Below are 27,108 nucleotides of genomic sequence, written 5' to 3' on the forward strand. Positions count from 1 at the left end.
GGTGCCAAAGGTACAGGTTGTGGTCATCAATATCAAGCAACTACCTATAGAGTTGCAAATCCTAGCCGGCAACTCCACAGTTCTTAAAGATCATCGTCACAGGGCAGCCTCAACAGTATCTTCAATATCACGAGTTCAAGAGTGTATGGCTCCTGCATAAGCCCACCCAGCAGAAGGCCACTTGCTAGGTGAAACCCCACCCTATACCAGATGACAATCCCAAAGTCCAACATTGGCATGGTAGGGACCAAGCACCCTGCAGTGACCCAACCAAGAGCGAGAACTTCAAGAGGAGCCACATCCAGTCAACATGCACCCCCATAGAGCCACCAGCCCCTCCTTGCCATGAGCCTCACCTCCTACTGCATCTCCACCTCCTTTGCAGCCTCTGCCACCTTGCCCTCAGCCTCCCCCTCCCGGCCTACACACCCTCTCTCATGGGCACCTCAAAAAACAATAGTCAGTACACCCTTCTCACCTACGAGATCATACCTTAGCCAGGTTCCTTAAACTTCTACCCAAAATATCTGTAGATATGTAGCAGATGTGATAAAGGAAATATCAGTAGTGATCTTTCTCAAATTTCAGTATGGTTTCATCTTTGTGTGACTGCTGTTGCCTAAACATTGACAGACAGGGCGATGCCAGCCCTGGATTAACTCCTACAGCTGCTCAACATATTACACCTGCTCAGCCTACACAAATCAGTTGCATCTCTACCTACAAGTGACATCCTCAATTGCAGAAAACTTGGTAAATATACACATATCTTGGACAATTAAACCTCACCTTGAATCCATTCCCATCATAGCTCATCACTTACTTGTACCTAGGCTTGGATATCAATGCAACCTCTATTCGCTCAAATCCAAAATTACCCATTTCTTACATGGATTGATAAATCTCTACAAAGGGGCCAATGGCCTTGAGGTTTGAAATATGATATTCAGCAGACCATCTTTCTTTCAGAAAATAGTGGTCTCCCAAGCAACTTTGGAGTTCCAACCAAGTATCTCTAGTTTGGACCAATGAGAAATTACGGGTGTTTGTTTTAAGAAACCCTTAAAAAGACTAACCAAGATAAGTTACCAACTTACATGCCTAGCATCCACAATGTATATGTAGTATCATACAAGGGAAGAGTGATTATTAAGTGATGCAAATGGAAATTTTCAAATACTGAGGAAAACAAACAGCACATGCATGCTGAGATATGCTATTTTAGAAATCCCAATATTTAGCATAACCACTTCCAATCACTAAAGTTTGAACCTTTAGATTTAATTAGGAATTGTTAAAAGTTTCCTCAATAAGCATACGAGCTTGGGAATTTCACCTGTTGTAATAAAGCCGCTTCTTCTCGTCTACCGGTGGAGGGGTTATCAAAATGATACGAGTTGTATTTGAAAGTGCCTAAAGGTTCGAGTCATAGAAGTCCATGGCAACATCTCAGCATTGAATATTGAAACCTCCTTAGAAAACACATCAACTTTTCTATTATGCAATCTAACAATAATGAGAAAACCAACTAAATCCAAATATGAATGGAAGAACATATGCACACACTTACCTTTCAAACTTTTGACTGCCCTTCCTTATTGTCCTTCAAATATCATCCATGACAGAAAAATGCCCGTCATTTGCATTGTCTTAAGCTCTATGTGATGAACAAGGCTAAAGCCTATGAGGAGGTCATTTAGTAGTAATCCTAGACTCTTAAGCACCCAATAATGAGAAAAGAGACTAGATCCAAAAATGACTGGAAGAACATGTGCACACATTACCTTTCAAACTTTTGACTACCCTCCCTTATTGTCCTTCAAATGTCATCCGTGACAGAAAAATGCCCATCGTTTGCATTGTCTTAAGCTCTATGTGATGAGCTTTGACCAAACGCCTACTCTCTACTGAAAAGTTGGATGATGCAAGGTATCATGTATCTTTTGGTGATTCCACATGAAGGATTACATGTGGGAATCTTGTCTTTGCTCGAGGTGCCAAGGCTGAGACTCGCAACCTCTATCCCTTGCTTGTATTTGGATCTATTGACCATGTTTGGGTTGTGGCTAACATACCATATGTATCATTATGGCATCATCGTCTTGGACACATGTCATTAAAAGGAATGAAAATGCTTACCCATTTGCAATATCTTCCGTCCCTTGACTACAAATATTTTGATTTGTGTGATTTAGGGGGTTGTATGTGTGTGAAAGAGAGGTGTGGTAGTGGTTGAGCCACTAACACTAAGACGTGCATTAACATAAACTATCATGCATTAATGCCTACTTTAACTCCATTAAAACAGTCCCAAAAAGCTTTGTTGTGAAAAAGTCGTTATTTTTAGCTTGTAGGAAAAACGTGCAAAAATTCCTTGTAAAAGGACGTTGGGTATCCAACCCTGTTCCTCATTATCTCAATCTTTATCATCATACTCCTCACAGCCACAGCCATCTGCCAGCACCCACTCAACTAACCATAACCCTGGCTGAATGCTGCTATGTTGGCCTACAGGACATCACCAAGCATTTAGAGGTCACTGCCAGCTGCCACCTAGCTTGTCCTCATTGTCACCAGCGGCCACTTGCCATTTACCACTGTTTCAACTTGCTGCAGCCTGTGTTCACAACTGTCCGGCCTATCTTTTCTCCATTAGGTGGACAGCCAGCTAGTATCACAACTTGCTGCATACTTAGGCTGCATTTTCAGCCAGCATACCTGTGTTTTGCTGCCTGGAACCTTCATAAACATCCTGCTGATCAGGTCTCCATTCTGTTCCCTCCACTACTGCCCATATCATCATCAGCCCAATGGAAAACTACTGCTGCATTTTTAGAACCGTCTGGAGTATGACACTTTGAAGATGTTCTTGACATCCCTAACACCACTCTCAGCTCAACTCTGCCCCAGCCCGTGAGACACAAAGGTTCAAGGCTCCTTTTGATCATATACACTTCTGTAGACTCATCTTCATTGAGCATTCAATAGATGGCGTTCACCATGTTGTCATACGGCTCACATTCCTCTATGTTTGCCCTAGCATTTTTTAATCCAGTATCAAAGCCACATGCTCTTGACTGACACCTAAGCCTTGATCAAGAACGCTTGACATTCAAGAGCATGCAAGCACACATTTCACGATGTCTCAATGATCTTTCCAAAAGCAGTTTTACTCAAAACATATTCCTTCTGTGCCGATTTCCCCATGTTGTAGGCTCTGAGAGACTGGCACTCTTAACTCTCGCTCTAAGAACACAAAGGAATATGTTAAAGAGAGGATTATTCATCTATCTCTTAAGAAGAGTACCACGAAAGCTTTAGATGGAGGGAAAAGAGACAATCACAAGACAAAAGTTCTAACAATCCTCTGCTTCAAAACCCTTCTCATCATACTCCTCAAATTCCTTTAAGATGCCATCCAAATGACCCAATCTACAGCTAGGAGGGACGTGCACAACAATCAAAGTTAGAAGTTGGTGAGGATGCGGAACTCCCAACTTAAAGGAGAAGCATTGACATGGACACAATGGCATATCCAATGAATCTGCTCCCATCTAAATTGATGCAAGATTCATATATTATTCATTCTATTAGTCCTTCCTTTGCTAACTACAATTGACATATAGGCTATGGGTTTAAGTAACTATGGAGACCAAAACCCATACCAATATGTGAATGTATGAAGGCGTAGTGTGAAGTGATGCTAGAGTTTGCACTAAGAAAACACAAAACGTAAACAAAAAAGAAAGAGAACTCTGAAGTGAATGACTCAATACTGTAAATGAATGTCTACGATGCTCAAAGACAAAGCAATGAGAGTAGTTGGAGAGTGACATCCACAAAAGATAGATCCCGAGATCTATTGTCACAAGGACGTGAAATTTTGAGATGTTTTAATCTTGCAAATAACATTTGATTAAGTTATTAATCAAATGTGCAAGGTTATTTAGCACATGTGATGCACATGGCAATTATTTCATGGTAACAGGCCAAGGACCCCAAGGATGCAATGGGTGTCAAAGACAAAAGTTGTGATAAATTATGCCAATTGGGCTTTGGGGGTCGTTGGTGTTAGTTTTGACCTTGGGATAGTTATTTGGCCAATAAGTGTCGGTGGTGACACTGGGGACTCGCATTAATTAATTAATTAACTCGCATTAATTAATTAATTAATTAGTGCCACTGTAAGGGTCAACAGAGATTGGGAACCACTCCAGGTTGCAAATGGCCTAGTCAATTTAATCATGGATGGCACATTTAATTTTGGGCAAGGTCAGAACGGCTGAAATTGATTTTCAATATTATTTAATTCTGAAAATTAATTAAATGGCTGGATAATGCTGAAAAATGGGTTTAGAAGGCTGCCACTTGGCAATAGAAATGCGGTCAGCTACAGTCTGTCACCCGAGCTCAACACCCGTCACGTTGCAAGCCCCCCGCACAACTGATCGTGCCCGCCCCCCAGATCGATCCCACCCCCCCCCCCCCCCGCTCTGTCTAATCGCTCCGTCTGATCGCGCCCGTCCCCAGATCGCTGCCCATTCCCACCCCATCTATCCGCCCCGCTTGGCCGTTCCCCCCCCCCCCCCCCCGCCTCCCGCCCAGGCGCGACTGCCCCCCGCGGCCTAGCCGTTTCCCCCCGGCCTATCCACCTAGGCGCAACTGTCTCCCTCGCCCCGACAATTCGCTCCCCCCCCCCCCCCAGCCACCCTCTGCTCTAGACTCCCCCCCCCCTCGGCGCGCTGCCTCCGTCCACAATCTCAGCTCCGTCCGTGGTGTACAACACACCCCCCCCCCCCACCTTCCAGTTGTTCCCTCTATCTACAGCAACTTTGCCCCCTCAAGTAGCACCACGACATGATTGGTAGTTCTCTCAGAAGGGACGCGCAATGGAAACCTATGGTCAGACGTCGGCGCACTCAACGAGTGCCCCCCAATCAAACACCTTGCACATCGTCCTCTCTGAGGAGCAGCTCTTAGCCATCCAAGCTAAGGAGTTGGAGCTAAAGAAAACAGTGATTTATGGTCAGGTAGTATAACATTCCCCAGCCAAGGCCTAGCTTCAAGACTGGCTTTACTCCACATTGCACATCGGCACAGCACAGATCATGGAGTCGGTCCTAATGGGCCAAGGCATCTTCATGGTCCGGCTCAATTCAATGGATGCAGCTCGCAAGTTACTTGCCAATTCACCATATGCGTCCACAAAGGGGGTCATATACATGGTTCCTTGGTATAGTGGCTTTACTATGAAGGCGTTTGCACTCCACAACAGGTTTCTTCGGCACTCGATCACCCTTCTTTTCCCCGGCCTAGCAATAGAGTATCGCCAGTCGGTGGAAGACTTTGGACGGCTCTTCGGCACTATCCTTCCCGCGTCTTTCGCGGATGCAATGATAGTAGAAGTCCCAAAGGTAGGGGTAGCAGTGAAAGAGGTCAAGAATATCCCACAGCTCCTAGAGATTAAGGCAAGCGGGCACTCCTTTAGGCAACAAGTCATTGTGACTAAGCAACCAAGGTAGTGCCTGTGCTGCCACGACTTTGGTCATCACACAACAGCTTGTACGCGTTTCGAAGCCAAGGCGGCTCTGCCGACAGGCCCGCAGGTGGATGCTAGCGGCTTCACACGGGTCCAAAGACAACAAAGAGAGAGACGACAAGGGAGGTGCAGCCAGCTCCTTAGACCAGCCTCGACAGCAGGAAGCACGTGGGCGAGCAACGCCCCCTTGGTAAAGCACTCCACAGGCCCCCCTACCCGTCCCACCCGGCAGGACTGCAACCCCCCACATCCACCACCCGCGCCACAGACTACCTCTCCTAAGATCCCATAGTCCCCACAACCACATCCCATGCCCCCCCCCCCCCCCACTGACCCTGGCCCACATCCCCCCATTTCCAGGGCCACCAGCCCCCCCCCCAACACCCGCCATGCACCTCTGTCCATCCCACCATCCCTTGATCCTCTTCCCCCCCACCACCTCCCCTACTGAGCACCCCGCCCTGATCCGCACCCGATTTAGGTGATCCCCACCACCCCTCCTCCCACAGGAGGTGATGAGCCACACACACCTACATCCTCCTCGCACCAGCAATCTTCCCTCTCCTATACAGCCACCACCAGCTCATCCGCCCCTGCCGCACGCCGTCACACCTTCCCGAGACAGGCACAATTGTTGCCACAGGAGTTCTTCCGCAGTGGCACATGGTTCCACCTGAGAGTTGCGGAGTGCGGAGAGTTCCCACTATCTCTAGAGGTGGCGATCTTCGTGGTTCGTAAGTCAAGGACGGGCAAGGTCCATCTACTAGCACCACCGGATGGACCAAACTACACCATTTTTCTTCAGTCCTCTCACTCAGGGGAGTGAACGACTACATAGATAGAGAAGGAGTTGAAGAGTCAGGTGACGGATCACATCTCCCAGTGGATGGGAGATGAAGGATTAGCAATATTTGCACAGTAGTGGCTTGGTTGCATGATGGACATTAACTGGTGGGCTAGTGCCGAGGTCCCACACTTGAGCATTATCTTTCAAGCCCTCCCACAGTGGAGAGCTCCGAGGGATGTGATCGAGTGGCCTCTGGCACAAACGGCCCGTTTCTACCACTGTACAGAGTCATGACTCTCAGCATGGCTGATAGATGCATTGATAGTACCACCTGGAGCATCATCTCTATGGTCTCACTGAGGGCCAACATGGGGGACTAGAGTTCACCATCCAGACTGGCGGCAAAGCGTACTTGCATGCCTCATAGTTTCTCCTCCTCATCAGCAACCTCCACACCGAACAAATGCACATCACAGGTTTCCCCATGAGCTTACACCTTGCATCCTGGAATGTGAATAGTCTCCACTACAGTGGGGTGCGTGGTTCTAGGAAGTTGATTGTTTGGCACGAGCTACAGCCTGTCCTTGCCGGATGGATCGACATCTTGCTTCTACAGGAGCACAAGCTCACCCCCACCCAGGCCCAACAGGTAGGCGAGGTACTTCCACGCAGCTTGCACACTTACTGGGAGCATGCCATAGGTGCCCACGGCTAGAGTGAAGACATATCCACCTCTATTGGCCCGAGTCTCACCGCCTGTGTATGAGACCACGGGACGATAGTGGCAAGGAGGAATCTATGGATCAGATTAGATATTAGGGACTCGTGCCTTGGAATCCTCAATGTCTATGCCCCTACGGAGCTTAGGGCACGCAACAGGTTCTGGGTGGAGATTGCGGATGGACTCCCAAAGGTGGACTCCTAGATTGTTGAAGGAGACTTCAACAACCTGGAGGCTTTGGAGGACCAACAGGGCAGAGGCAAAAACTACCAGGGCATGTCTGGGGAGGAGCAACAGGCATGCCTGGAGAGACCCTGCCTTCCACAGGAGGGAGAGATCGTTGGACTTCTCTTGGAAATACAGGCGGCTAGGTGGAGTCCTACTGGAGCGGTTGAACAGGTTTTATGTGGGAGAGTGGGAAGGCCCTCATGGAGGCCAGATTGAGTAGTTGGCAGGAACCACATTGTCCGACCATTGCCCGGTTCTCCTGACACTTGATCCCCCAGCATCCGCCCTAGACACACAATCCTATCGGATCCCTGACTTGATCTATAGGAGGGAGGAGGTGATGAGATAGATAGAGCAGATTTGGACACAAGAGTGAGACACAAGGGACCGGATAGCAGAGGAGGTTGCAGAGGTCCTAGCCAAGTCGAGCAAAATCTGCCAAGAGACAACCATACAGACCAGGCAGCAGAACTGGGAGGAGGAGAAAGCACTCCGGCGGGACCTTGCAAGCACTCCGGCGGGACCTTGCACGAGCAGCCATTGCTGGCCTAGAGGACAAGCGCTCTGAGTTCTCTTTCTGATCCTCAGCAGCCTTCTAGGCATGGAAGGGGGACACGATGTGTAGGGAGTTCTTCCAAGTGCACCAGCCTCGCACCGCAGAAGAGCAAATACGCAGCCTTCGAGATCAATATGGGAGGACTCGTTCTAGCCTAGACAAGGCAATGGAGATTACCACACCGACTATTACACGCACCTTTTCCAGCAGGAGACAGCTTCAGTTAGAGAACAGAGATGTAGACAACAAGTCATGGATCACATCCCGTCCCTCCTCACAAAGGAGATGGGACGCTCCCTCCTAGCCCCCTTCACAGAGAAGAAACTAGAGGAGGCTTTCCATGCACAGGATGGGTAGAAGTGCCCAGGAGAGGATGGCCTCTCTAAGGCCTTCTTCACTACCTATTGGCAAGTGGTGAAGGACCCCCTACTGATGGCCTCTCTAAGGCCTTCTTTACTACCTATTGGCAAGTGGTGAAGGACCCCCTACTGATGGCCTTCCAAGAGATTTTCACTTCAGAACAGATGTCGGGAAGTCTTTCGGCAAGCCTTATCAGTCTTCTCCCCAACGGGGGAGACCGGTTGGAGCTTTTCCAGTGGAGACCGATCACCTTATTGTCAGTGGCCTATAGGGTACTGGCAAAGATGATTGGTAGACGACTACGTCGCCCCGTGCTTCCAAACATCATCCATGACACATTGATAGGCTTTGTCCAAGATAGGAGCATCCTAGACAATGTATTTACCTTCTTTGAGATGACAAAGTGGGCTTAGCACAATGGGCAGAGACTGGCCATACTACTCTTGGATTTCAAGAAAGCTTATGACAGGGTGGACTGGGATTTCCTAGAGGGCACCATGGTGAGGTTGGAATTCCCCCAGGTTTGGATTCGCGGGGTCTCCGCCCTTTATAGATCGGCCACTAGCAAGGTTCTCATAGGCAAAAGGCGAGAGGAGTTTCGGCTGGAGAGATCGGTTCCACAAGGCTGCCCCTTGGCCCCATACCTATTTCTACTCTTTGCAGAGGCGATGTCTCACTTTCTCAAGTCGTGTGAGAGGATTACACGGCCTTCGACTTGTAGTGAGAGAGGAGACTAAGTTGTTAGACTCAGAGTATGCAGATGATACAGCACTCTGCATAGAGAACGATGAGTTGATGTTGGAGAGAGTGACGCCAGCTCTTGACGTATCCTGTTCTGTAGCAGAAGCAAAAATCAACTGGCGAAAGTCGGTTGGTTTCCTCACAGACCTGAACTCTAGCACGGAGTGGAGCATCCACCTGGGATTTAGATGGGTAAGCAGAGGACAGACCGTCTGGTACCTAGGGTTCCAGGCAAGACTCGACATCACTCCTGCCCATCAGTTTCTTCCTGTCCTTGATTCTATTTGGAGGAAACTGACCTATTGGAGCACGGCTCGCCTCTTACTAGCCGGCCGAGCCCTGGTGGTTAACTAGGTCCTCCTAGCGACAGCCTGGTACATCGCCTCGTGTTGGTGCTTCTCCTTGTCATGCATAGTGCAGCTTCGCCGCTTAGTACGGAACTTCCTTTGGTCAGGGTCAGATAGGTCCAGGGATTCCAAGGCCAAGGTGGCGTGGGTGACCATCATACAACATCGGTCAAAGGGAGGGCTTGGGATCATAGACCCAAAGTATCAAAGTATAGCCCTCTTGGGCAAGCTAGTTGTCCACGGCCTCACACCAAGTAGGCAGACCTAGAAGGTCTTATTGCAGGAGGGCCTTCAGGACTGTAGACCGAGGCTTGGCGGTGAGTGGAGGCCGTCCCTGAGATGGATCTTCACATCAGCCCAGATCACCCCCCCCAGATCACCTTTCCTACGCAGCTTACTCTGCGTGTGGCAAGGCCTCCGTAAGGCTCTAATCCAGAGCCTCGCAAGCTGCAAAGAGGAGATAGACCATCAACCGGTGATCTGAAACCCCCAGGTCAAATGTCGGGAAGGGGCATAAATCAGCGAGCGCCCCCACATCGAGTGGGCTAGTTGGGAGCCCAGCCCAGCTCGTACCATCAAGACATGGCGGGAGATGTACTACACGATGGCGGACGAGGAGGTGCTGCAATGAGATTCAGGCTGCCAAAGAGAAGTGGAGTTGAGGAGAAGGGAGATAGACCTAGCAATACCTCTAGAGTAGCTTGCTTCCCTGATACGAGAGCCGATAGAGCCCGCGGAGGTATAGGCAGCTAGGTTCTCACGAGCAAGCAACCCCCTACAAGTGACAGGTAGAGTAGGCGATGCCCTCCAGGGGACTTTCTTCGCCGTTCAGGAGTGGGGTCGTCTAGCCCTTAACAGAGAGCAACAGGATGAGGGAATAGCCGCCCTTTCGTGGAGGAGGATTCGGGTGGTAGGCCTTCAAGCGAAGACATGGCAACTAGACCCCTACATTTTCTAGAAGAAGCTCAGGGAGTGGCGCCTTTGGATCTGGGAGGGCAAACCACTTGATGAGCTGGAGTGGGATCTAGGAGAGTGGCTATGGCCTGCCACTACCGTCGCCAAGAAACCACCCAACTTCCTAGAGTACACTGCCAGGATTGGCAGACACGTACTGATGCAGGAGGATATAGATTGGGGGCTGTCACGTAGCAGGCACTCGGCGGAGCACAACATCACGGAGCCTTTCTGACGAACCATCTGGCACCGCCTATGGGATAGCTAGAGGCCAAAAAGAGTGTCGTATTTCTTATGGCTGGTGGCACATGGAGGCTAGGTGATGGGAAGATGTCTTGTCCAAATGTAGGAGGGAGATTATAAGCGCTACACACAGCAGCCTCTGGAAATACCAAAGCACTGCCTTTGGTCATGTGAGGAGGCACAGCTTATGTGGAGAGGAGCATGCCGCATCCTTCATCATATAGCACCCAGCCTTGGATGTATCTCATGGAGAGCTCTCTATTGGCAACGAGTTAGCCAGGGCCGTCACCTTCTGTATGAGGCCGAGATACAAGACACGATATTCATTATCGAAGCAGGGTCGTGAGCAGTGTTCAGTTTCCACCAGATACTAGAGCCCACAACAGACCACTCAGAGATATGGGAGATCATAGGGAGTCTTACTGGATGGCATATCTAGAATGTGCGGTGTAAAGAGGCTTTCGACGGAGAGAGACTTTCAGTACATGCGACCTTAGCAGAGCTTTGGACATCCATCATCCACTCCCTCCGCGGCCGATGGGATCAAGTGCATAGCGAGTCCAGGGCTCGTCAGAAGCTCCGTTGTCAATTCATGCGCACGTGGGGCGGCCAGGACCTATTTTTCGTGATGCAGGCAGGCAGCCCCAGTTGGCGATACATCCCTCCCCCCCCCCCAATGACTTCTTGCCCCCATCCCCCCCTAGACCGCCTTAAGAGGCTTGTATACATGATGTATTTGTGACTTTGCATCAGCTCCAACTAGTCTGTTGAGCATGAGCAATCAGTTGTAATCAGTTTTTTTGAGTAATATAATCAGCCACATTCTACTTGGAAAAAAAAAAAGAAGGCTGCCACTTGGTAAAAATGCTCATGCAAACTGTGAAAACGTTTTTGGGGGTTGGGTCTCAACCATTCAATGAGTTTATAGCTTGGGGAGGAAGGGAGAGAGAGAGAGAGAGATACTGGTCCATTTTTTTATCAGAGAATAGCAATTTGTAATAGAAAACAGCCCTAGGAGCCTCAGCAAGCAGGGTAACAACCTTTTGAAGACGCTTGGCAATGGTAACTGCATTAAATGCAAGCTACAGCATGCAGCAGGCAGCATGCAGAATTTAGGGTTTTCTCGCAATAAAAATCAAATTCCTCTCTCATCTTGGCTTTCTCTCACCTTCTCCAACCCATTCTTAGGAGATCTCAGCATTATTCAACCACTTTAAGAAAATCTCAAACAAATTTGGTAGATAGCAAAGAGATCTCTACTATAAACCCTAAATTTCTGCTAGAATTAGGATTTGACAGCCACCTCAGGACCATGCCAGTTGGTGAAGGCATTGTGTACCAAATTCAACACCTGAAATTTGTGTAATTATCAAGGAATTTAAATGCTAGTCCATTCATTGTAATTTGGGGCAGCATTTGGCTAGTTGGAGGTTCCATTCGTGGAAGTCTTGGGTGAAAAATCAAGGGACAATTGGTCCAAATTGATTGTTGATTGTTGCTAAAGCAAAGAGGCTTTTTAGAATAGCAAAGGAGATTGTGAATCTCAGCTTGTATTCATTCCATTAGCAATCAAGGTAAAGATTTACCAAAAGGGGTGCTGGTTTTGGGGTCAATAGGGTGTCCAATGTTCGAGATTATTAAGGTAATTAGTGCATTTCAAGTTATATTCATTTGATATTTGTTGTAGTCAAGTGCTTAACAGGGAATTACCGCCCTTTCCAAGAAGGAAGGATGGTTTCATCTATAACCACCTATTAGAGTGGAAAAGAGGTTGAACATGGTAGGGTAGCAGACTAGATACCAAAATGCAATTGTGTGGAGGGCTGGAACTGGTAAACGCAATGGCAAACTCCCTATTATAGGGCACAGATGGCTTTGATAGAGATCTCCAAAATAGTGGTAGCGGCTATACAACCAACTTGTAGCAAAACACAACTGTTCCAACACTCAAGCTGATCAGGGCAACAACTAGAAATGGCAAAATAAGGACTGAAGACTGTCGTGGAGTCTGTCCGAAGCTAGAAAAGTGGTAAATAGCTTGTCACCTAGCAGCAAGAGCAACAAAAGCAGAATGGGTAGGGGCTGCAATGATGATGGAAGCTGGCCACTACAGAAGGACAACAAACGTAGCTATAGGGTGATGTGCAGGCAGTAGGCCAATGGCTGGAATTAGGGCACCAATAGCTAGAGAGGGTGTGAATGTTATGGGTTAAGCTATGCTTGCGGTCTCTTTTTGGCTCGAGTTTTGGGCTTAAGAGGGTTGTCAAGCTAAAAAAGATGCATTACACATTAAATCTCCATTAGCTCATTAAAACAACCCCAAATTCAAAGATTACCAAAGTTTCCATGTCCCATAAGCCAAAAGCCTAATCTTGGGAGGATCCACACCTATAAATAAGAAGCTGCCCAATCACTTAGTTCATCCCTTTTTTGCAGGTCACATCAATCTTCCCACCCTCTCTAGCTGTTGGCACTTTGATTCCAACCATACCCATGCTGCTAGGAGGTCACTCTACTACTGCATCTGTTGTCCTTCTGCAGTCGCCAGCTTCGATCATCATTGTAGCCCCTGTCCAAGCTATGTTTACTGCTTTCACTTTAGAGTTTTTCTTCTTCCCCGTTTGTGTTTTGAATTTTTGCATTTATTGTGTTCTTGTCTAAGCACCCTAAAAGTGTTGTAGCTAAGCACTTGCAACCTGCATTTGGCAGTTTACAGCAATCACCCACTCCTCCAAGGGCAGCTGATAATCGTGGTTTGTAGCCAACTGCTGTCACCTTTATCCTCCAACTCCTCTCCAACTTGCTGCCCACTATTTCATGCTGCCACACTATGTTGATCCTGATCTAGACTCTATAGATCTGCATTTGCATATATTGATCACATCTGGAGGCTGCCTACTATGTTTCAAGATCCATACAAAGTACAACACACTCTTCAACTCATACTATTTTCCCCGATCCTTGACAAATATGAGAGTTGGAGGCTTGTATTCATTATACATAGTGTACTTACTACATTGAGCATTGTATATATTCATTTTTCATTCATATTCTATGTTCATTGTCTCTTATTTACCCTAACTCTCTGAGTTTTATTATCAGTCTGAGCTTTGTTATATACTTGTGGTTGTATTCTATGTTCAAGTAATTCTTTACATGGTATCAGAGATAGGTACTCTCTAAAGAAACCTCTGACCCTAATCGAAGACCTCCAGTGACACCAGTTGTGCAACCAAGGCCATAGGAAAACATGGATGTTCCAACACTAAGGTTGAGCAAGGTGGTAGCTGGAAATGGTAGATCAAGGGCTGAAGACTGTCATGTGTTCAAAGCTGGAGAAGTGATAAACAGCGTGCCACCTAGCAGCACGAGCAGCAAATGCAAGCTGGACAAGAGCTGCAATGATGATGAAAGCAAGTGAAGGCAGAAGGACAGAAAACACAACACTAGGGTGACCTCCAAGCAACGGGCCAATGGTTAGAATTAGGGAGCCAACAGCTAAAGCGTGCATGAAGACTGATGTGACTTGCAAAAAGGGATGGACTGAGTGGTTGGGCAGCCTCGTATTTATAGATGTGGATCCTCCCTAAATAAGCGTTTTGGCCAATGGGACACAGAAACTTTGGTAATCTTTGAGTTTTGGGGCTGTTTTAATGAGCTAATAAGAATTTAGTGTGTGATACATATTTGTAAAGCTTAACACCCCCTATGAAGCCCAAAATTGGAACCAGAAAAAAGCATTGTAAGCATGCACACTTAGCACTATATCATGTGTTTCTTTAGAGCATGGAGTTGGCATTTCTGGTTCACAATTCCTCCCATCCTACCCTCTTCTGTTGATTCTCTTTCATTTGCTTTCAATAGCTTAGGATTAAATTCCACAACTACAATAAGTACACTAGGATTAGGATCATTTGTTTCGATTTCTAGTAGTTTTCCTTTTTCCATACATGTCAATTATTCATAGGTGAATGCCACTCCACACCATGGTACATTGTTAATGGAAATGCCACCCATTAACACTATTCCTTATACACACCTACAAGTGCGCACATCTGTCTATCTTGGGATGGCTATGTTGGGTATCCCCCTCATTCCCCTTGGATATTCACCACCCATTCCATCAGCCTCTCAAATGTAAGGATATCCGTCCTCTACTTATGGTGTGCCATCGCATACTCCATGGGTCACTCCCACACAAGGATTTCCATCCTCTACCTATATAGTCCCTATCCCTCCTCCTTGGGGTATGCATGCCATGCTCATGCACAATCAACCCATCCCCACTTTTGGATCCACTACACACACATCACACACACATGGTGGGAACATTGGGGTCCTCTTGGGTATTCCCCTCATTCCCCTTGGATATTCACCACCCATTCCATCGGCCTCTCAGATGTAAGGATATCCGTCCTCTACTTACGGTGTGCCATCGCATACTCCATGGGTCACTCCCACATAAGGATTTCCATCCTCTACCTATATAGTCCCTATCCCTCCTCCTTGGGCTACGCATACCATGCTCATGCCCAATCAACCCATCCCTTCTTTTGGATCCACTACACACACATCACACACACATGGTGGGAACTTTGGGGTCCTGTTGGGTATCCCCCTCATTCCCCTTGGATATTCACCACCCATTTCATCGGGCTCTCAGATGTAAGGATATATGTCCTCTACTTACGGTGTGCCATCGCATACTCCATGGGTCACTCCCACACAAGGATTTCCATCCTCTACCTATATAGTCCCTATCCCTCCTCCTTGGGCTATGCATGCCATGCTCATGCCCAATCAACCCATCCCCACTTTTGGATCCACTACACATACATCACACACACATGGTGGGAACTTTGGGGTCCTGTATAATCCACTACCCCACCCTAACGACCCTAACTACCTTACACGCATGATGGTAACTTTGGGGTTCTCTATACTACACTCTCCCACCCTATCCATACTATTCCTCCATTAGCACTACCACACCTATTGCTATGGTCAAGAATGCCTTAATAGATAAGACGTAATAGATAAAACTCATTTCAATGAGTTGAATTTCACCACTTCGTCTAACCTAATGCAGCAAGTATTTAAGTCTCAGGGTCTTCACGACCTAGTAGTTCATTTAGAGCTTATGTTGGACTCCTAAGTGGCCCACCCTGACCATTTCACTCTCAGTTCCAGCATTTTCTCCTCCCATCTAGTAATTGGAGTCATCTCCTTGACCACTATCCGGTGGGAGATCGAACTCAGCGTATCAATCTTGATTATAAGCTACAGGAGTTCTTTAGCAATATGCAACAATAAATGTGGATCTGAATAGCTCCAAGGTGCAATAGGAGTGATAGTAGCAACTACTAGGGGGGCAAATCAGCTTGGAGAAGGATTGGCTGAACAAACTAAGGTATCCGCTAAGGAGGGGTGTAGACAGGAATGTAGATTGGGCACCAATTGATGATGAACCTGCAATAACATGGGTTGAGTGGAAGGGCAGCCTCCTATTTATAGATGTGGACCCTCCCAAATTAGGATTTGGCTTATAGGACACAAAACACTCTATGAAAGTTTGATAATTTAATGAAATTTTGGTAGTAAATATGTTTCAGGGCTACTTTAAAGAGCTAATCGGTTTGTAATATATTTTTTAGCGCAGTACTCCCTCTGAACTCCAAAACTAGTACCTAGGAGGGACTCATAGCTCAACCCATAATATCCTAAGGCATCCCACCCCAAAGCAACTAGGGCATTAGACAAAGAGTGCATGTAGTTGCCCAATGGCCACCAAGACTACAGAGAATACTTTTCTTACCCTAAGAGGCCAAAGGGTCATTCCATAGAGGCCAAGGCATCGGTTATCACAAAAAAGAAAACTATCCCAACCATCCATGGGTATCGATGACCAAAGAAAATATGAAGGTATGCTGCTACATAGGGAGAATACTAGGATAGAGACTGCCATGTGAGCTACCACGAATATGATGGATCCAAGTCAATCATTCTAACCAAAATGGAATAAATATGCACATATGTATGTTTTTAAGAACAAAATGCCAATGTATGCGATAATGCAAAGAGCAAACCAAGATGTCATACTCAAGTGCAACGCTATGCAACGGTGTCACTTGGACAATGCCCTCATAGAGAATTGTTCACTTTCCCATGTCCCTTTTATAGTCATGATCATCAAGATGCAATCAGATTATGATAGTGCATATGTCATAGAAGTAAAGGCGACCAACATCTCGTAAGCATCAAGAAAAGAAGTTGTCTTCTCTCACCACCAAACAATGGAAGGAAAAGCTATGGGGTACCCCTCTCTCTATCAAGCTGAAGTAGAAGGGAAGAACGCAGGAAGCAACTACTAAAGAATTGGACCCATTTGGTCAAGATGTCTACAAAATTTCATGATGAACACACAAACTCTAGACCGATGGTGCCTAGCTCAATTTGCTCTCTAGTAAAGTGAAAGTGCACTCCAACATGCTTTGTCTTCAAACAGATGATTGGGTTACTAACTAGTGCAATGGCACTCTCCTTGTCACAAAACATCACAATCGAAATGTTACATGTGTTGGGAATAAAGGGCCACCATCCCTTTTATACGTACTCGGGTGTAAACATACCCTTAGCACTTGTACTTTACATATATCTATCACAAAAAAGTAAAAGATGTACAACTCATTTTGTACCCACATGTCGTGCACCCACATGTCGTGCATCACACTCTATACTCTCTACTACTCACGTTTTTCTCTCTCTGCCATTGCCATTGTATCTCCACTATGCATCCGACATGTCAAACTGAGGTTATTGCGAGCACACTTCCAAGAGTCTGTTCGAGCTATGCCAACAGTAGGTCGTCCTCAGTTCTGGTCAGAGGCAACCACATGATTAGGTCGCAGATCACCAGGAGCGGCCCATAGGTCGCAACTCAGAATCAGGCGCAGGTGGCAAGCCGAAATCAGTCACAACTCACAAACACGCGCATGTGTCAAGTCACAGTCAGTCACAGTCACACACAAGTCATGGTGGCAATCAAGCAACTCCTTCGGCATCAATTCCAAGTCAACAATAGTCAAGTTGCAACAGCCATCAACAGTCCAAGTTTTTTTCTAACAAAAAATCACATTTTTAAAAAAAGGTTTATCCTAATTTTGCAGGCTATCACACGAGTGTAAGTACAATTTGATAAATCTCAAAGATTGTGCTTGCATTTACTCCCGAGAATTGGGGCTTCTAATGTATACTCGAAGATTTTACTCGGCTGAGTAAAATTTGTGAAATTTGCACACATTCACGTCTCAAAAATTGGGGCTTTTCATATATTTGTGGAAATTATAGTGTGACAAGTACAATTTCTCGAACTTTTGACACACTGGACCCCATGCAATTTGAGGCTTTTGCAAAACTTGCAAAATTTGTGTCGAATTTGGTCTTGGTATGTACTTGCAATACAATTTCTATGCAAATTGAGCACATTGGACCCCGGGCAAATTTGGAACTTTGGCAGAATTTGTAAAATTTTGACAAAATTGGATTGTGAAAACTACTAGTAGGGAGTTATGTTTGATGCAATTTGAGTAGTTTGAGTAGAGAAATTTTGGGAGTTGTGACCATGTGAGTCAAATTTGTGCCCATCGATGCATTTGAAGCAGAAATTGCAACTAAAATTTGGGGCTTTCTCATGCAGCCCGTAGCACAGTTGCAATTACTTATGGTGTGCTGTAGTACACATTCTGTGACTCTGAAAATTGATTGCAGATCTAAAACTTCTGCAATTACTTGGTTTTTCATTGCTGGTCAGTACTTATTTTGTACCTTGGTCATTTGTGTGACAATTGGGCTTACATTTGTTGACTTTTGGGTCCTTTTTGGGCTGTAAATCACGGCTAGCAACAATGACAGCAGTAATCTTTTGCACATTAAGAAGCTTGAGGGTGCACACAACTTTGCTATATGGCTAAAGCAGTGCTACAGTATCTTGGTGCAAAAGAAACAAGTGAAGCCAATAAAGACAAAAGGGGTAAAACCAACAACCATGGATCAAGATGAGTGGGATGAGTTAGATAAGATTGCATGCTATACCATAGAGCTTTTAGTGTCAAACACTTTGCTATTTAATATAAAGTAATTGAAATCCGCTTATGATATGTGGCAAAGACTTCAGGAGTTATATGCTTAGTAAAGTATAGCAAGCAAGGTTTATTGGTTGAAATTTTGATGGACCTTCGTATGAAGGAAGGTACAGCCATGCATGTACATTTAAATGAGTTTAACTCTATTTTCAACCAGTTGATTGCTTTGAAGTTCCACATTGATGAGGAATTCAAGGCAACATTTTTGCTATACGCTTTGCCTAAAAGTTGGGATACTTTTAAAACAACAATGAGTAATTCCAATGCCATGATGTTATATTCAGATGTAGAGAACTCTTTACTCATGGAAGATCTAAATAGGTAAAATAATTCAACAAACGAGTCTTCCAATCCACTGCATACTAGAGATAAATCTCAGCAGAAGTGTAATTCTGAAAACAAAGCACGCAGCAAGTCTTGTGGGAAAAATATAGAGTGCAATCATTGTGGCAAGAAAGGATACTTCAAGCAGGATTGCTTTAAGTGAACAAAAGAGAAGGGCAAGGGCAAAAGCACTCGTGATAACAATGATTAGAAAAAAGATAGCCAACATGCAAAGAAGAGCACTGTGAAGATAGAGAGAGTCAATGTAGTCAATCATGAAAGTAACAATGGCAGTGTGTACTCTTTGCTTATTCTTTCAGTGAACGGTCATTGATTGCAAATTCTGATGATATCATGCACACTTGGATTCTTGATTCAAGTGCCTCATTCCATGTAGCGCCACACCATGAGTGGTTTTCTAACTACAATGGCGGTAGACATGGTGTCATCCACTTGGGGGACAACTATGCATGTGACATTGCAAGGATTGGTAGTGTATAGTTGGCATTTTAACATGGTTCAATGTTCACCTTGCATAATGTGAGGCATGTACCACAACTCAAGAAGAGCTTGATAAGCACATGGCAATTAGATGATGAAGGCTATCACACCACTTTTGGAGATAGCAAATGGAAGAGCTTGATAAGGGATCTAGGATTGTTACTAAAGGCTCTAAGAGTGACACTATGTATCCATTGCATGTATCTAGTGTGCACGATCATGTTGTCGCCATAATCGAGCAGCCAAGTATATCTTTGTGACATAGCCAGTTAGGGCACATGAGCCAAACTAGAATGAAAGTGCTTTTTTCTTTGGGTTATTTGTCGTGTCTAAGATATGCTAATTTTGATCATTGTGATCATTGCATATTTGGTAAGCATGCTCAGACATCACATAAAAAGTCTCTTTCGTTGAAGTCTTCACCCTTAGAGTTAGTACATTCAAATGTATGTGAGATGCCAAGGTTGTCTCCAAGGAGCAAGAAATATTTTATCACATTTGTTGACGACGCCACATGCAAAGTATGGGCTTATCCAATTCATCATAAAGATGAGGCATTAGATAAGTTTAAAAAATTCCTGGTGCTTACTAAAAATATAACCAACAAGACATTAAAGTGTCTTCTCTCTGACAATGGTAGGGAATATATGTCAAAAGCCTTTTAGGCCTTTTGTGACAACAAAGAAATAAAAAGGGAGCTCACTACCCCTTATAATCTGCCCCAAAACGGTGTTGCAGAGCGTATGAATAGGACTATTTAGAAGTGTAACATACCTGCCTATCGACTGTTCAGGCACCTTTTTAGTAGTCCATCGAGAGATAAATCTAAGCATCGTTGCCCGACACTCCCATGAAATGTTACGGGGTTTGCCGCCTAGGGTTTCTTAAGTCTGCCTCGCAACAGAACTTTCGCGGCCGAACCCACTGGGATCGACCTGAAATTTGGGTTCCTAGTGGTCAAGGTCTCTTGACCACGACATTCTAGTGTCGGATCCTAGATATCTTACTTTACGCAGAGATACCCAAGTCGAAGCAAATCCATGCCGCACTTGGTTCAAAGAGAATGGGAAACGAGAGGGATGTGTCACTCAACCTCTCTAGCTGTAGGGCATAGTCCCATTCCGGTCCCCTAAAACGGTATGAATCGGGGCTCTAACCTAACAATTTCTAAGGGCCGCACGTCAATAAAACCTTGTGAGAAGCCTCTCAGTTCTTTGGGACCACCCTGTTGTAAGGCGAACCCGTCAGGGGTTCTGCCCACCCCCTTCCCTCAATAGGCGTTCTTTAGTTATTTAATTAGATCCTACCACAATTATGTGTGACATTTTAAAGTCGGCTTCCTTAATTCAGCCCTTTAGGAAACAGGGTTCGTTCGTGTAATTTATAGCACCGACACAAAGACAAAGCAAGCAGTCCTTTTGACAAACAAGTTCCTTAACTTATCTTCAAGTTAACCTTTGTCACCTGCCCATACAGGAGAAATTACATGTCCCTTCTGCCCTCCAAAAGTAGCTGGTCTAAATCACATGACACCACAATTTCCATCCTTTATCTAGGATAGGATCTTCCAATGCCACAAACATTGGGGCCACGAAGGTCTTCAACTCCATTCCAGACTTGGCAAGGGTTGTCCAGAGCTCCACCTGACCCACAAGATGCCTAGGAGTGAAACATTATTCCCATGGTTGGCATTTTCACAACTCGACCTTTGGCCGTAAATCAACCAGTGCCCTTTTCGGGTTGATCCACGATGCGATCATGGAGGTGATCCACCCGTGCATAGAACCTTTCCTTAATTAATTCATTTAAGAATCAAGCACAGTCAAGGCAATCAGCCCTAAAATCGTCTTCCAAGAAAACATTCCTTTATCGCCATGGCAATTTGTCATCACAGACCCCTGCCATGAATTTACCATCAATCACAAGCACTTGGAATAACCATCCAAATGGCAATCCAACAATCAGTTGAATGTAAAAGCATTTAGGATGTTATTTGATCAACCAACAAAACCAATTGTATTTTCCCAAACAATGCAAAAATAGACGCGATAACATTTCCATCCGCATATTCTCTCTCCCCCTTGGGATCTAAGAGTGATACTATGCAAAATTTTACTTAACACTTCTTTCCTTCAGCTAAGGCACATGTTAAGGTCTCATACAACTATACAAGATGTAAGTTCTATTGATCACTTATATTGATCGACAACCCAACCTTCTTTCCAACAAGTATAAAAGTATCGGTCTTTCCTTTGACTTAGGGTTTCCTAATCCTTGGGCTCTCCACTTGCCTTTGAGGCTTGGAGTTGTTGTTTGTATCTAGTCTCACTCCGAATTGGATTGATGAAACTAGTAATTAACAGATGGATCTCAAGGCATCTTAGTTTTAATCCTTATGGTCATTGTTTATACTAACTACGTACATCATCAACAAGATCCCAAACTATCAAACTTGAGCTATTAGTTCATGATGTTAGCAAGAGCTTGGGCAAAGACCTAGAGTTTCTAAGATGAATTTCTTTTAGACTAGGTTGCTTACCATGCAATCCATCAAGTGTACAAGTTACAACATATACCTTCAATGTGGTGAAAGCATACCTACTATTTGCAAGAAAGGAGAGTCGACAGAACTTTGAAACCTTATATGCTGTCTATGCTATGCATGAGTTTATCGCATAACATCTAGGTGCAAGTAACTTTTCTTAATACATGCATTTTGAAAACTCAATCTTTCAAATATTTAAGATGAAATTTATCATTTTCAATGAGCTATTCTCATGTAATATAGTACGGGACCTAATGTATCTCATGGAGGAATCAAAGCAAGCATCTAACAATTTGGAAATGTATTACTTATATCCGGTACTATAGTTGTATTATCAGTGATGCCTTTGCCTGAAGCTTCATTGTTGGTTGTGGGATACCATCCGCACGTGACATTCTCCACTTGGGGGCCATTCTCGATCTTTCTCTCTTTAAGTGCAAACCCCCCTCCCTGCAGGGACTTCAGCAGTCTCTTACTCAATAGAAGGGCAAATGGGGGAAAAGGTCCGTGGGATAGAAGGGAAGGGGAGGTGCGTGCAATCTCCCTCTAAGGAGGGGGAAAAAAACAGAAATCTTCTAGAACTCTCTCTCTCTCAACAACGTGCCGGGCATCTTCTCCTTTATTTTTCGTTTTGATGACGAGTGGATTTTATAATGGAAGGGAGGTGGGGGAAAGGTGGTATGGGGTGGTGTCTCACCCCACCCACCACTAGTCAGCGTGGTGCATGGCAGCGGGGATTCTCAATCCCCTAGGTAGCCACGGACTGGCCGAGAGGGCTAGGGGGGGTAGTAGGCCACGTGGCCTCCCCCCTCATCGTCGTTATCATTGTCTTCTTCGCTCCTCTTCCCCTCCTGCCACCTGTTTGGCGTCAACAAGGAGAGGGAAGGAGATAAAAAATTTGCAATAATTTAGTCAAAAATGGGGGGGGGGGAGGGGGGGGACATTTTATTACAAGAAGGTCTGTACCATGCTATCTTATACTACGTTACCTCATGGATTTTGGGCAAAGGCTATTATAACAGCCGTACACTTCATAAATCAATCACCAAATAGGTCTTTGGGATGGACAATCCCTCAAGAAGTGTGGTTGGGCAAGCCACCTCCATATGCACACTTAAGAGTGTTTGGCTATGAGGTGTTTGTGTATATACGCAAAGAACAATGCAGTAAATTGGAGCCAAAGTCTTGTAAATGCATTTTCCTAAGATATGGTGACAAGGATGAAATGAAGTATAGATTATGGGATACCAAGGAAAGGAAAATTATACACAGCAATGACGTTATCTTCGGGAAAGATCGCATGCATAAACAACCTAAAAAGACTAAGGAAGTCAAAAGGGTTGTGTTCGGAGAAGAGATACCTGTAAGATAGCAAAGAGTACCCATCGTACAACAAATATCTACTGTAAATGACTCTATGAATGCAGGGAATGATGCTGAAATTGATCAACAAGAAGTTGCCCATGATATACCATAGTTTCAACAAGAAAATGTGCCATTAAAATAGCTGGAACAGGCAGGACAGCATGCTGAACCATTCAAACAGCAAGCTATTAATGCAGATTTGTAGGCTGAACAACCAACAAACATTGATCATTAGGTCCATATGTCAACCAAAAATACCAAACAGCCAGATAGGTTTGTTCCCTGTGTAAATTATATTGTTGATTATGTCATGTTGACAAATTGTGGTGAACCATCTATTGCTTCAAGGAAGCAATAGACAAAGAGGACAACAAGAAATTGCATAAAGTTATGTTATTAGAGATGGAAAATCTAAAGAAGAATAGAACTTGGGATTTGATGCATTTGCCCAAAGGGCAAAAAGTCCTACCATGCAAATGGGTTTACAAGATGAAAGCCACTTCTAGTTCATTGTTGAAGTACAAAACACTTCTTGTTGCAAAAGGATACGAGTAGAAACATGGGATTGACTTTGACAATATCTTTTCTTTGGTAGTCAAGATGACTACTTTGTAAACCATATTGGGCTTGGTTGCATATGAGGATATGGAGCTCGTACATATGGATGTAAAGGCTTCTTTCTTACATGATGATCTGCATGAGGACATATATATATAACAGCTAGAAGGTTTTGTGGCCAAAGGGCAACAAAAGATGATATGTAAACTCAACAAAAGCTTATATGGGCTGAAATAGGCACTGCGTGAATGGTATCATAAGTTTAATACATTCGTGCAATCTCAAGGATTCAAAAGGAGTCAACTGAATCACTACTTATATACCAAAAACGCAGTAGATGGCAGCCTTATTATGTTGATTTTGTATGTGGACACATTGAAATAGAACCTACACAATAGTTTTGACATGAAGGATCTTAGTGAGGCAAATTACATTCTTGGCATGCGTTTACTTAGGGACAAATCAAAAGGTCTTTATCTGTCACAGCAAGAGTATGTATCTAAGATTTTGCAACGTTTCAATATGAAGAGGGGGAAGCAATTGGCATACCATTGCCTCCATATGTGAAAATTAGTGCACAAGATAGCCCTACATCTGATGATGAAAAGGTTGAAATGGCCAAAATTGCTTCAACTATGGATAGCTTGATGTATGCTATGGTTGCTACACATCCTGAGACAGCATTTGCAGTGGCAGTGGTTAGCAAGTACATGGCACATCCTAGTAGAAAGCATTGGAAAGCAATGAAAGATATCATGAGATATCGTAAGGGCACAAAGGATTTGTGCATCTACTTTGGAAAGCAAAAGGCATTTGTCGTTAGCTTTACAAATGTAGACTATGCTAGTCATACTGACTACAAGAAAAGTCTACTTCAAGGTATGTATTCACCTTCATAGGGGGAGCAATTTCTTGCATTTCTACACTACAAAAGTGTGTTGGATTGTCTACTACAAAGGTAGAGTATATAGCTGCCACTAAGGCATACAAGGAGGCTTTATGGCTTTCACATCTAGTGGGAGAGCTTGGCATTACCGAGACCCATGTACTCCATTGTGATAGTTAGAATGCCATCATGCTAGCAGAGAAGCCCGTCTTTCATGTGAAAATGAAGCCTGTACAGGTGAAGTATCACTTTTTAGGGATGTACTTGACAGCAAAAGCATTGAGCTTGTCAAGATACATACAAATGATAATCCTGTAGATCTTTTCATGAAGAGTCTTCCAACACAGCGGTTTGCTCATTGCTGTGACAGATGATGAAAGTTAGATGGTATATGTATTTCAGCATTGTACATACTTAGACTTAGCTGGTTCTTTTCTTCAACCTTAAGGCACGCTGCCTTTAGGTAGGAAGTTGTTGGGAATAAAGGGCCATTGTGCCTTTTATACGTGCTCCAGTGTGACACACCCTTCGTACTTGTAGTTTACATATATCTATCACAAAAACCTAAAAGAGGTACGACTCATTTTGTACCCATATGGCATACATGACACTCTCTACTCTCTACTCTCTACTACTGCTCACGTTTCTCTCTCTCTGCCATTATCATTGCTAACCATCGCATCTCCACTGCCCATCCAACACTTCAACATGGAAATTGAAGCTTTGCCAACAAGCTCCTCAAGTAGATGGCCTCTATCCTACCATCACCTAGGGAGAAAATATAACCATCATGGGAATGCCTGTTATCAATGGCTTCTACCTAGTCAAAGTCGGTGTATCCCTGCAACATCAAACTTTTACCATAGTGTAAGCCATAAGAATAAGTGCACTTAACATATCTCAACACATGCAAACAAGCAATCCAACAAGACATTTTTAGTGCATTGAAATACTGACTAAGCAATGAAACTAACAATGCAAGATCTGCCTAGTATGGATTGACCAAAGCAGCTTCCATACCACAACCCAATAGGTGTTCTTATTGAAGGGCTGTCCACGAGGATCCTTAAAAAGCTTCACAGTAGGATCAAGAGGCATTGCCATCGGCCATGTTTGATTAGTGCAATGCTGATCCACTAACTAAAGGGGGCATGCTTCTGCTGAGATACGAAGATCTCTTTTTCATGTCTAACGACCTCCATGTCCAAGAAATAGAAAAATTAACCAACATCAGTCATCTCAAAGGTAGAATAGAGCTTGGCCTTTATATCTACAATGGTCACAAAATCTAAGCCCATAATCAACAAATCATCAGCATATAACAAGGTATAGTTGACCTCCTCTAAAGTTTTTTTGACATTTAAGTGCAAGTCGTAAGGAGTAGAACGAAATCTATAAGTTTCGAGGAACTCGTGCATCTTATGGAACTAAGAACGTAGTACTTGCTTCAGCCCGTAAAGAGCTCTTTGTGAGCGAAAGACCTTGGTTTTATTGGCTAAAAGAGAAAACTTGAGAGGCTGCTCCACATAGACTTTCTCATTTAAATAACCAGTTACAAAGGTACTTTTGACATCCATATGATAGATTGGACAGCTATGATAACGGCTAGTGCAAGCAATAAACGAAAAGATGTTAACCACATAGTCGATGCAAAGGTCTCTTCATAACGGACGGAGATCCAAAAGCATCTCCTTGAGGAGTCCTACAACTTCCAAGTACTGTTGTCGATGAGATAAGGCCTTTCTAAAGACAAGATAACCAAATAAGAAGATGACTCCATCTCATGGATGTGAAGAAATACAAATTCAAAAATAACAGTTGGGGCAAAGGTAAAGGAAGGCTCAAATGATTTAGCTCCATCCTTTACTTTGGGATGAAGGTGAGGGTATTTTTCAAATGGGTATTTCTCAAACACTTCTCCTTAGGATGGTGCCCTTCCCATAGTATGGGTATTTAGGCTTTTCCGAATCGGTGTCAGAGTTCAAAGAAGTCTATGAATGCTTAATCTACCTCTACTTCTTATTCTTGGCATTCTCATTGTCATTCTTGGTGCCCCCTCCCAAACCTGCAATAAATGCTTTTGCAGAGCCAAATCCACTGGCTCCAATCCTCTTGAGTTGCTCTTCGTGCTCCAAAACAAGTCGAGGTAACTCCTCCCATAGAATGGTGTCCCAAACTCTAGAGGTAAGCAAACTAGTATAGAAGACATCATACTTGGGAGATGGTAGATGAGTGATAAGAATCATCACCATGTCCTCTGATGAAATCGTCTTGCCAAGGAATGAAAGCTCATTCCACAATTCCTCTATCTT

At 44.6% G+C, this 27,108-nt stretch overlaps 1 protein-coding gene across 5 annotated transcripts in view; it reads right to left on the reverse strand.

Moving 5' to 3' along the window:
* LOC148019648 (GDSL esterase/lipase At5g45920-like) overlaps positions 1 to 27,108 on the reverse strand; it is a 114,743-nt gene that overhangs the window by 11,022 nt on the left and 76,613 nt on the right. For all 5 annotated transcript variants that reach the window (XM_087699763.1, XM_087699760.1, XM_087699764.1 and 2 more), the window contains one exon: positions 1,337 to 1,413. In XM_087699763.1, coding sequence (XP_087555889.1) covers positions 1,337 to 1,413 — 77 coding nt within the window. The remainder of the gene's footprint in view (positions 1 to 1,336; positions 1,414 to 27,108) is intronic.

This window comes from Lygodium microphyllum, chromosome 19 (assembly GCF_053477565.2).
Source record: "Lygodium microphyllum isolate KBCC chromosome 19, Lygodium_microphyllum_v1.1.10, whole genome shotgun sequence".
Classification (NCBI taxonomy): Eukaryota; Viridiplantae; Streptophyta; class Polypodiopsida; order Schizaeales; family Lygodiaceae; genus Lygodium; species Lygodium microphyllum.